Below are 10,646 nucleotides of genomic sequence, written 5' to 3'. Positions count from 1 at the left end.
CACGCCAGGGTCTGTCCTCCCTGAGACCTCCTGACCCCAACCTTGAAGTCCCTACTGAAGCTTCATCTCCCTGTATCCTGGAGAAGCCCCAACGGGTAATGTGCGTGGGTAGTGCACCAGTTCTCCTGCCCGAAGAGACTGCTGCCCACCCAGAATTCACACCGGAGGACCCCCTGTTGCCTCCTGAATCCCCCGGGATACCACTTGAGGACAATTGGAGAGAGACTTCCCTATACCCTGCACCTGATACCTCGCCCGCTTCGTCCAGTGAGTCCGACCTAGTGTTCTCCGAAGCAGAGGTTACCCCTGAGTCTCTACACCCCTCCGATCAGGCGGAGGATCTCCAGTTGTCTCCTGAACCCTTCGGGGTGCTACCTGGTAGCGAATGGACAGAGACTTTCCTATACTCGGTACCTGATATCTCGGCTGCTTCATCCAGTGAGTCCAACCTAGTGTACTCTGAAGCAGAGGTTACCCATGAGTCTCTTCACCCCTCCGACCTGGCGGAGGACCTCCAGTTGTCTCCTGAGCCCTTCGGGGTGCTACCTGGTAGCGAAAGGACAGAGACTCTCCTATACTCTGTACCTGATACCTTGCTTGCTTCGTCCAGTGAGTCCCACCTAGTGTACTCCGAAGCAGAGGTTACTCCCGAGTCTCTACACCCCTCCGACCAGGCGGAGGACCTCCAGTTGTCTCTAGAACCCTTCGGGGTGCCACCTGGTGGTGAATGGACAGAGACTTTCCTATATCCTGGATCTGATACCTCGCTTGCTTCATCCAGTGAGTCCGACCTAGTGTACTCTGAAGCAGAGGTTACCCATGAGTCTCTACACCCCTCTGACCAGGCGGAGGACCTCCAGTTGTCTCCAGAACCCTTCGGGGTGCCACCTGGTGGTGAATGGACAGAGACTTTCCAATACTCGGTACCTGATATCTCGGCTGCTTCATCCAGTGAGTCCAACCTAGTGTACTCTGAAGCAGATGTTTTCCCCGAGCCTCTGCACTCTTCTGACCCGGCAGAGGACCTCCAGTTGTTTCCTGACTCCTCCGGGGTACCACCAGATAACAAAGAGACAGTGACTTTTTCTCACCCTGTACCTGATAACCCGTCTATTTCTTCCTGTGAATTTGACAAGATGTACCTCGAAGCAGACGTTATCCCAGAGTCTCTACACCCCTCCGACCAGGCGGAGGACCTCCAGTTGTCTCCTGAACCCTTCGGGGTGCTACCTGATAACGAATGGACAGGTACTCTTCTATATTCGGTACCTGATACCTCGCCCGCTTCATCCAGCGAGTCCGACCTAGTGTACTCCGAAGCAGAGGTTACCCCCGAGTCTCTGCACTATTCCGACCCGGCGGAGGACCCCCAGTTGTTTTCTGAATCCTCCTGGGTACCACCAGATAACAAGGTAACAGGGACTTTTCTACACCTTGTACCTGATACCTCGCCCATTTCATCCTGTGAGTTTGACAAGATGTACCCCGAAGCAAAGGTTACCCCCGAGTCTCTGCACTCCTCCAACCCGGCGGAGGACTTCCAGTTGTCTCCTGAACCCTCTGGGGTGCTACCTGATAATAAGTGGAGAGAGACTTCCCTGTGTGCTGTTCCTGGTACTCCACCCGTTTCGTCTGTTGCTGAGGATGGCTGGATAGGAGGTAGCATCCTAGCTACCCAGATGAGATCAGTTTCTCCAGTGGACAGTGGAAGTGATCTCCTTGAAGTAAAGGATTGGCCCTCGAATTCTCTGCGGAACATTCTGGCAGGCCTGAAGAAGAGGGGGCGTAAGGGGGGGGGTACTGTAACATACCTGGCGGTGTCCTTGCATAGTGGTCCATCTCCCACTGTGCAAGAGCGCGCACTTGATCTCCTGTCCGGGGTGTCTCTCTGGCTTCCCTCCATGCTGTCTGTTTGTGTCTGTTTCTGCTGCTTAAGGGCGGCGCCCGATCACTTCCTGCTTTTTGTACCTGCTGTGGGTCACACCCCTTGTGCGTCCTCAGCCTATTGCTGTCTATCACCTGGTATTTAAACCAGCTGCCCTAATTAACTGAGGCCTGAGCATCTTGCCCTGTCAGTTGGCTTTTGTCTCTGACATGCCAGGTCCTGTCTATGTTACCTGTCTTGCAGTATCTGTTCCCATGTCTGTACTGTGTCCTATCTGTGTACCTTAACCTGCAGTCTGTACTCGTTCCTTGCCTGTTCGTTCCGCCTTCCTGGAGGCTGTATTTCCAGGCCAGTCTGAACACGCTCCTTGCCTGTTCGTCCCGCCTCTCTGGGGGCCGTATTCCCAGACCCGCTCCTGTATCCCGCTGCAGTGTCGGTCTCTTCCGTACACTCAGTTCCAGTCTGAACTCTCTCCTATCTTTTACCTGTTTTTTCTCTACGTCCGTTCCTTTCCTTTTTCTGCAGAGTCTGTACTCGTACCTAACTCCTGCTCGTTGTCACTGTACTTCCGTTTGTGAGTTTGTGGTCCACTCGCTACTTCTCTGCAAGTACCCTGTGGGTATCTGGTTCTGCCTTTCCCTTCTAGTCTGTTCCGTGTGAACAGAGCCCTGTTCCTTCCGCGTCTGCGGTTTTCGCTTTGCTCAGCTCTGTCCACCGCGTCTGCGGTTTTCGCTTTGCTCAGCTCTGTCCACCGCGTCTGCGGTTTTCGCTTTGCTCAGCTCTGTCCACCGCGTCTGCGGTTTTCGCTTTGCTCAGCTCTGTCCACCGCGTCTGCGGTTTTCGCTTTGCTCAGCTCTGTCCACCGCGTCTGCGGTTTTCGCTTTGCTCAGCTCTGTCCACCGCGTCTGCGGTTTTCGCTTTGCTCAGCTCTGTCCACCGCGTCTGCGGTTTTCGCTTTGCTCAGCTCTGTCCACCGCGTCTGCGGTTTTCGCTTTGCTCAGCTCTGTCCACCGCGTCTGCGGTTTTCGCTTTGCTCAGCTCTGTCCACCGCGTCTGCGGTTTCGAATTTGTCTCCCAGTCTGTACTGGACCCTACCCAGCTTGTGCTCTAGTCTGCCTGTTCCTGTATTCCCCGGTGTGGGTCAACAGCCGTGTCCGGAGTCTGACCTGGAGTAGACCCTGGTTCCTCTGCTCGGTTCCTCCCTGGTGCACTGGCGTCGTATGCCGTCGTGCGACCTTGGTCGGATCGGGCAGATACTTAGTTACGCCCCTCCAGGCACTCTCCGGTTCATGGCACAGTGGAATCACTACATAAACACGCACACGCCAGTCAGTCCGGGCGTGTGCATTACAGCATGCTCAGGCCATGGTTCCCGTTGAGCCCCACGGCCTTTGCTCTCTGAGACTTTTTTCCAGCGACTACGTGCATTAAAAATAAATAATTTTTTTTTTTTTTTTTTTTTTTCTCTAGCTGAGTTCCAGGCGAATTACGCACCCGTCCTGATGGATCTATCAGCTCTCGTTCCTGCGGATCCGCCACGTTACTATGGGGATCCAAGACAGAGTCGTGCATTTGTGGAGCAATGCATGCTACACTTCAAGTTCTACCCTCTTTGTTTTCCCAACGATCGGGTTAAGGTGGGATTCATTATGTCTAACCTAGCGGGTGATGCCTTGGAATGGATCAACCCCCTATGGGAAACACAGGATCCTATTGTCCTGGACATAATGGCCTTCCTGGTGGCCTTTCTAATGGTCTTCGATGATCCTAACCCGGAGGCTCCTGCTGAAGCTTCACTTCCCAGTATCCCGGAGCAGCCCCGATGGGTAATGTGTGTGGGTAGCGCAACAGTCCTCCAGCCCAATGAGACTACTGCCCACCCAGAATCCTCACAGGGTGACTACACTCTCCGGAATACTTCTCCCAACCTCAAGAGGCAGTCCAGATGTGCTAGACATAGAGGCAAGCCGTCACGCCAGGGTCTGTCCTCCCTGAGACCTCCTGACCCCAACCTTGAAGTCCCTACTGAAGCTTCATCTCCCTGTATCCTGGAGAAGCCCCAACGGGTAATGTGCGTGGGTAGTGCACCAGTTCTCCTGCCCGAAGAGACTGCTGCCCACCCAGAATTCACACCGGAGGACCCCCTGTTGCCTCCTGAATCCCCCGGGATACCACTTGAGGACAATTGGAGAGAGACTTCCCTATACCCTGCACCTGATACCTCGCCCGCTTCGTCCAGTGAGTCCGACCTAGTGTTCTCCGAAGCAGAGGTTACCCCTGAGTCTCTACACCCCTCCGATCAGGCGGAGGATCTCCAGTTGTCTCCTGAACCCTTCGGGGTGCTACCTGGTAGCGAATGGACAGAGACTTTCCTATACTCGGTACCTGATATCTCGGCTGCTTCATCCAGTGAGTCCAACCTAGTGTACTCTGAAGCAGAGGTTACCCATGAGTCTCTTCACCCCTCCGACCTGGCGGAGGACCTCCAGTTGTCTCCTGAGCCCTTCGGGGTGCTACCTGGTAGCGAAAGGACAGAGACTCTCCTATACTCTGTACCTGATACCTTGCTTGCTTCGTCCAGTGAGTCCCACCTAGTGTACTCCGAAGCAGAGGTTACTCCCGAGTCTCTACACCCCTCCGACCAGGCGGAGGACCTCCAGTTGTCTCTAGAACCCTTCGGGGTGCCACCTGGTGGTGAATGGACAGAGACTTTCCTATATCCTGGATCTGATACCTCGCTTGCTTCATCCAGTGAGTCCGACCTAGTGTACTCTGAAGCAGAGGTTACCCATGAGTCTCTACACCCCTCTGACCAGGCGGAGGACCTCCAGTTGTCCCCAGAACCCTTCGGGGTGCCACCTGGTGGTGAATGGACAGAGACTTTCCAATACTCGGTACCTGATATCTCGGCTGCTTCATCCAGTGAGTCCAACCTAGTGTACTCTGAAGCAGATGTTTTCCCCGAGCCTCTGCACTCTTCTGACCCAGCAGAGGACCTCCAGTTGTTTCCTGACTCCTCCGGGGTACCACCAGATAACAAAGAGACAGTGACTTTTTCTCACCCTGTACCTGATAACCCGTCTATTTCTTCCTGTGAATTTGACAAGATGTACCTCGAAGCAGACGTTATCCCAGAGTCTCTACACCCCTCCGACCAGGCGGAGGACCTCCAGTTGTCTCCTGAACCCTTCGGGGTGCTACCTGATAACGAATGGACAGGTACTCTTCTATATTCGGTACCTGATACCTCGCCCGCTTCATCCAGCGAGTCCGACCTAGTGTACTCCGAAGCAGAGGTTACCCCCGAGTCTCTGCACTATTCCGACCCGGCGGAGGACCCCCAGTTGTTTTCTGAATCCTCCTGGGTACCACCAGATAACAAGGTAACAGGGACTTTTCTACACCTTGTACCTGATACCTCGCCCATTTCATCCTGTGAGTTTGACAAGATGTACCCCGAAGCAAAGGTTACCCCCGAGTCTCTGCACTCCTCCAACCCGGCGGAGGACTTCCAGTTGTCTCCTGAACCCTCTGGGGTGCTACCTGATAATAAGTGGAGAGAGACTTCCCTGTGTGCTGTTCCTGGTACTCCACCCGTTTCGTCTGTTGCTGAGGATGGCTGGATAGGAGGTAGCATCCTAGCTACCCAGATGAGATCAGTTTCTCCAGTGGACAGTGGAAGTGATCTCCTTGAAGTAAAGGATTGGCCCTCGAATTCCCTGCGGAACATTCTGGCAGGCCTGAAGAAGAGGGGGCGTAAGGGGGGGGGGGTACTGTAACATACCTGGCGGCGTCCTTGCATAGTGGTCCATCTCCCACTGTGCAAGAGCGCGCACTTGATCTCCTGTCCGGGGTGTCTCTCTGGCTTCCCTCCATGCTGTCTGTTTGTGTCTGTTTCTGCTGCTTAAGGGCGGCGCCCGATCACTTCCTGCTTTTTGTACCTGCTGTGGGTCACACCCCTTGTGCGTCCTCAGCCTATTGCTGTCTATCACCTGGTATTTAAACCAGCTGCCCTAATTAACTGAGGCCTGAGCATCTTGCCCTGTCAGTTGGCTTTTGTCTCTGACATGCCAGGTCCTGTCTATGTTACCTGTCTTGCAGTATCTGTTCCCATGTCTGTACTGTGTCCTATCTGTGTACCTTAACCTGCAGTCTGTACTCGTTCCTTGCCTGTTCGTTCCGCCTTCCTGGAGGCTGTATTTCCAGGCCAGTCTGAACACGCTCCTTGCCTGTTCGTCCCGCCTCTCTGGGGGCCGTATTCCCAGACCCGCTCCTGTATCCCGCTGCAGTGTCGGTCTCTTCCGTACACTCAGTTCCAGTCTGAACTCTCTCCTATCTTTTACCTGTTTTTTCTCTACGTCCGTTCCTTTCCTTTTTCTGCAGAGTCTGTACTCGTACCTAACTCCTGCTCGTTGTCACTGTACTTCCGTTTGTGAGTTTGTGGTCCACTCGCTACTTCTCTGCAAGTACCCTGTGGGTATCTGGTTCTGCCTTTCCCTTCTAGTCTGTTCCGTGTGAACAGAGCCCTGTTCCTTCCGCGTCTGCGGTTTTCGCTTTGCTCAGCTCTGTCCACCGCGTCTGCGGTTTTCGCTTTGCCCAGCTCTGTCCACCGCGTCTGCGGTTTTCGCTTTGCTCGGCCCTGTCCACCGCGTCTGCGGTTTCGCTTTGCTCGGCCCTGTCCACCGCGTCTGCGGTTTTCGCTTTGCTCGGCCCTGTCCACCGCGTCTGCGGTTTTCGCTTTGCTCGGCCCTGTCCACCGCGTCTGCGGTTTTCGCTTTGCTCGGCCCTGTCCACCGCGTCTGCGGTTTTCGCTTTGCTCGGCCCTGTCCACCGCGTCTGCGGTTTTGCTTTGCTCGGCCCTGTCCACCGCGTCTGCGGTTTTCGCTTTGCTCGGCCCTGTCCACCGCGTCTGCGGTTTTCGCTTTGCTCGGCCCTGTCCACCGCGTCTGCGGTTTCGCTTTGCTCAGCCCTGTCCACCGCGTCTGCGGTTTCGCTTTGCTCGGCCCTGTCCACCGCGGTTTCGCTTTGCTCGGCCCTGTCCACCGCGTCTGCGGTTTCGAATTTGTCTCCCAGTCTGTACTGGACCCTACCCAGCCTGCGCTCTAGTCTGCCTGTCCCTATATTCCCCGGTGTGGGTCAACAGCCGTGTCCGGAGTCTGACCTGGAGTAGACCCTGGTTCCTCTGCTCGTTTCCTCCCTGGTGCACTGGCGTCGTATGCCGTCGTGCGACCTTGGTCGGATCGGGCAGATACTTAGTTACGCCCCTCCAGGCACTCTCCGGTTCATGGCACAGTGGAATCACTACATAAACAAGCACACGCCAGTCAGTCCGGGCGTGTGCATTACAATGTATCTCTGTATACAGGGAACTCCCCCTATTGGTGGCTTTACTCTACAATTACTCAATAATTTGTCATTTACAGCATATAGATTTGGTCTGTAGATGAGTGCTGAGAATCTGCCCTCTAAATAAAGAAATGAAGACGTAAAGGAAAAATCCACCATTTTATTTCCCTGTAAGATATTTTTTTTTTTTCATATTTTTTTCGTACAGGACAAATCTTCGCCCCCAGATTGTAATCAAAAAGTAACAAGTTATTGCAATATGTTCATCTAACAAAAAGATTGAGAAGTGACAGTAAAGAGCTGAGAACATTGGAAATACTGCAGGATGAGTACAGACACCGCAGCCTCTCACACGCACGCCGCTGCTGCCGCCATGGAGCTGGTGAGCGCACTTCTCCATTCTCCAAAAATAATTTGTGGCAGCCGTACCAGCTTTACTACAGGACAGTGATAGAACTACAGAACGTTTAACCCCATGGTTGCCGCAGGAGATTGCCATGAATTGTTTCCAGCATTCATGGGGTTAAGCCGAAAAACATAGAAGGTGCAATGGCAAAATTTTATTTTTTGCAACTTTTTTTTTCTTTTTGTTTCTTAGTTTTTATCCCCTCCTCAGATCATGCAGCTTGTGGGCAACATTTTCCAGCTCTGCCTCGATGGCTGCTAAACTCTCCAGTTCTTGTTCCTGTGCAGAAACAATAGCACAAAATAAAAAAGAACTGTTAAGGTGTGTGCACACAGAGTATATATGCTGCAGAGTATTGTGGCTGAGGAAGGCAGGGCATCTAGAATTTATAACCTATTCCGGCCATAGGCCATAATATCGGGTCCAACAGCCGATGGCTCCACCATCAGATAAGCTGATAATGAATGATACCCCGGCACTAACCTCAGTCTTCCTGTTGGCGCTGCCCTCTTCCTCCGCCCTCTTTAGCATTGGAGCCTCGGTCTCCGCACTGTCCTCATGGGATCGCTGCCATTGTGTTTGGTCTTCAGCCCCCTGGCTGCTTGGATCATCTTTAGGCTCTTTGGGTGGAATTTTCATCGACACGTCGGGGTCATCCTCGCTTCGTCTGGCGGCACACTTCTTAGCTCGTAGCTCTTTGGCCAGCTCGTCCATCTTGTTCCATCGTTTAGAGTCTCCTAGATCTTTAGATGAAGTGTCGTCGTCACTCTGGGAGTTTTCCTCGGTGCAGTCGGTTGTTTCTGCTTCTTCTATGGTTTCCTTGCCGGCTTCAGATTTGGAGTCTTCAGGAATCCTCATGGAGTCTGCAAGAAGAAAGGTGGAAAACTGGAGTATAAGCTTGTCACATCCAAACCTGAACAGCAGGCTGGAGGTAAACGGCATGGGGTCATGTCTTGTGGGTCCAGAACCTGCTTAGCTGCACCCTATTTTTGGAGACATCTGGTCTGATGTAGGGCAACTATGTGAGCACCCAGCTGAGGTGTGAACAGTCTCCTCTGGAGCTGCAAATTTATCCTGCCTAAGCATTGTAGACATCAGAGCAATATATGCTGCAGATAATTTTGTTGCAGTTATGTAAAATCTCATGCTCGCTGTTGGCTCGGTAAAATGCTGTGAATTTTCTGCATTTAACTCATGCGATGGGAACAGATATTAAACTTAGCTTGGCTTCCAGTTTTAGTTACGCTTGTTCTGCTGAATCTTTTTTTTTTCCCAGTTTCACAGCGTGGCCATGGTGTTCATCCTGAGGTTTTCACCTGCTGCATTATTTCGCTTCTCAATGTTGAAACATTTTGGTGCAGTTTTACCCCAGGACCTTGGAGTGTTTTTCCCTCCTTCTTGCTACAGGTGAACATTACTTTTGGACTCCATTAGGGCACTGCACAAAAATGTTGCAAAATTAACTGGAAAAGACCGGTGTATAAAACGCACAAAAGCCTTACTGAATAAATAAGAATTGCCTCAAGATCCAAACAAATCTTAGAAATGATCGAAGAAAACATGAATCGATTCTATTAAACTGGTCCTGATGGTTCTCAAGCCGATACGGTTGGAGAAAATGCAAACTGGAAAGAATTGAGCGCCTTCCTATGACTGAAGCCTGCCGGTTTTATTATAGATTAATGAATAGGAAAAAATCATTCTAAATGGTGTAATGCAATCATTCTGTTGGATTTGCACAGGACTGGACGCCGTTCTTTATCATATACAGATCTATTACACAATGAGCAGAGGAGGATGAGGGTTTCCAGTCTGTACTCACTGTCCTCCCGCTGGGTCTCGTCCTCCTCATCGTCGGTCTCGTTGCTGTCTTGCTTGTGGTGCTCTTCCTTCTCGTCGGCCTCTTGATCTTTCTTGGTCACGGTTTCCCTCTCGTCAGACGCACGCCCCTCGCTGGCGTCCTCTTGGTTGTCTTTGGGGAGCTCCATCTCATTGATCTCGTCTGTGATGCGGTTATCGATCTCTTCATCCTCGGAGGTCTCTTCCCTCTTACTGATCTCATTGCTATCCAGCTCTTCAGCACTGTCGTCTTCCTCTGGACGCTCGGAGCTTCTTTTGCGCTCTTCTTCCTCGGATTGTCTCTTCTCTTCATCTCTTGCTGGAGAATTTTCCAGAAGAGCAGGAACTTGGGACTTTACTGCATCATTAGAGGAGATAAAGTTTTTATCCAATTTATTTTTTAAAATACTACCTTTTACAGTATTTTACACTGCAATTAAAAATCCATTACTAGCCTCATTATTGCATATCTGCCTTTTTTCTGGCTACATTTTGTTGTTTTCATTTACTCTTAATTCATATATAAAATAGACTTTATAGGTCTGCCTATTTATTTTTGTTATTTAGTTTGTCATTGATGGTGAGATTTTGGTTTTCTAGAATTTTTGGAGCTGATTCATCATTTGGAAACTTTTAAAAAGTTGAGGTGTTTGAGTGCAAATGTGCCCCAGGTCCTTCTCCACCAGAAGTGATTTTTAGCAGAACTTTTTGAAAAAGTTACAAAAAAATAAATGTTACAAATTCCAAAACTGTTAAAGCTGAAAAATAAATAACTTTTGATTTTGCTAAATATTCCTTTACTATTTTAGAAGAATTCGGCCCAAAAAAAAATCATAATTTTATTTTGTGATATTTGACACTTTTCTAACTTTTTTTTTTTTTTTTTTTTTTTACTTTCTTCTGTTTTTTACTTTCGTTCTCTGCTCTTTTCACATCCAAAACCGATTTACAGACTTTCACTTGGCGTTCTTGGAAACAGAGAGGTTTTGGACACCTTAGGTGTGATGGTTATGATTATCTTCGCTACCAGTAGTGACTCATTTAATTTTGGATGCGACAAGAGGAAAAATAACGAAGTATCTAGAACTTGTGTTATTTAACTGAAATGACTTCTATAAAGTCACCGCAGATTGTCAGCTGAAGCCTCAGGAATATTTGTACTATAGAAAC

General features: G+C 50.6%; 1 protein-coding gene across 2 annotated transcripts in view; it reads right to left on the bottom strand.

The window, feature by feature from the left end:
* Positions 1 to 7,371: 7,371 nt before the first annotated feature.
* The window catches only part of CHGA (chromogranin A), a 54,207-nt gene continuing 50,932 nt past the window's right edge, over positions 7,372 to 10,646 (bottom strand). For both annotated transcript variants that reach the window (XM_073638282.1, XM_073638281.1), the window contains exons 7-9: positions 9,460 to 9,834; positions 8,121 to 8,500; positions 7,372 to 7,916 (exon numbers count right to left, since the gene is read on the bottom strand). In XM_073638282.1, the coding sequence (XP_073494383.1) occupies positions 7,833 to 7,916; positions 8,121 to 8,500; positions 9,460 to 9,834 (839 nt within the window). In that variant the 3' untranslated portion in view covers positions 7,372 to 7,832. The remainder of the gene's footprint in view (positions 7,917 to 8,120; positions 8,501 to 9,459; positions 9,835 to 10,646) is intronic.

The sequence above is a fragment of the Phyllobates terribilis genome, unplaced genomic scaffold (genome assembly GCF_046119375.1).
Source record: "Phyllobates terribilis strain yellow unplaced genomic scaffold, ASM4611937v1 Scaffold_7__3_contigs__length_470593459, whole genome shotgun sequence".
In the NCBI taxonomy this organism is placed as follows: Eukaryota; Metazoa; Chordata; class Amphibia; order Anura; family Dendrobatidae; genus Phyllobates; species Phyllobates terribilis.
This window is presented reverse-complemented; position numbering and strand designations above follow the sequence as displayed.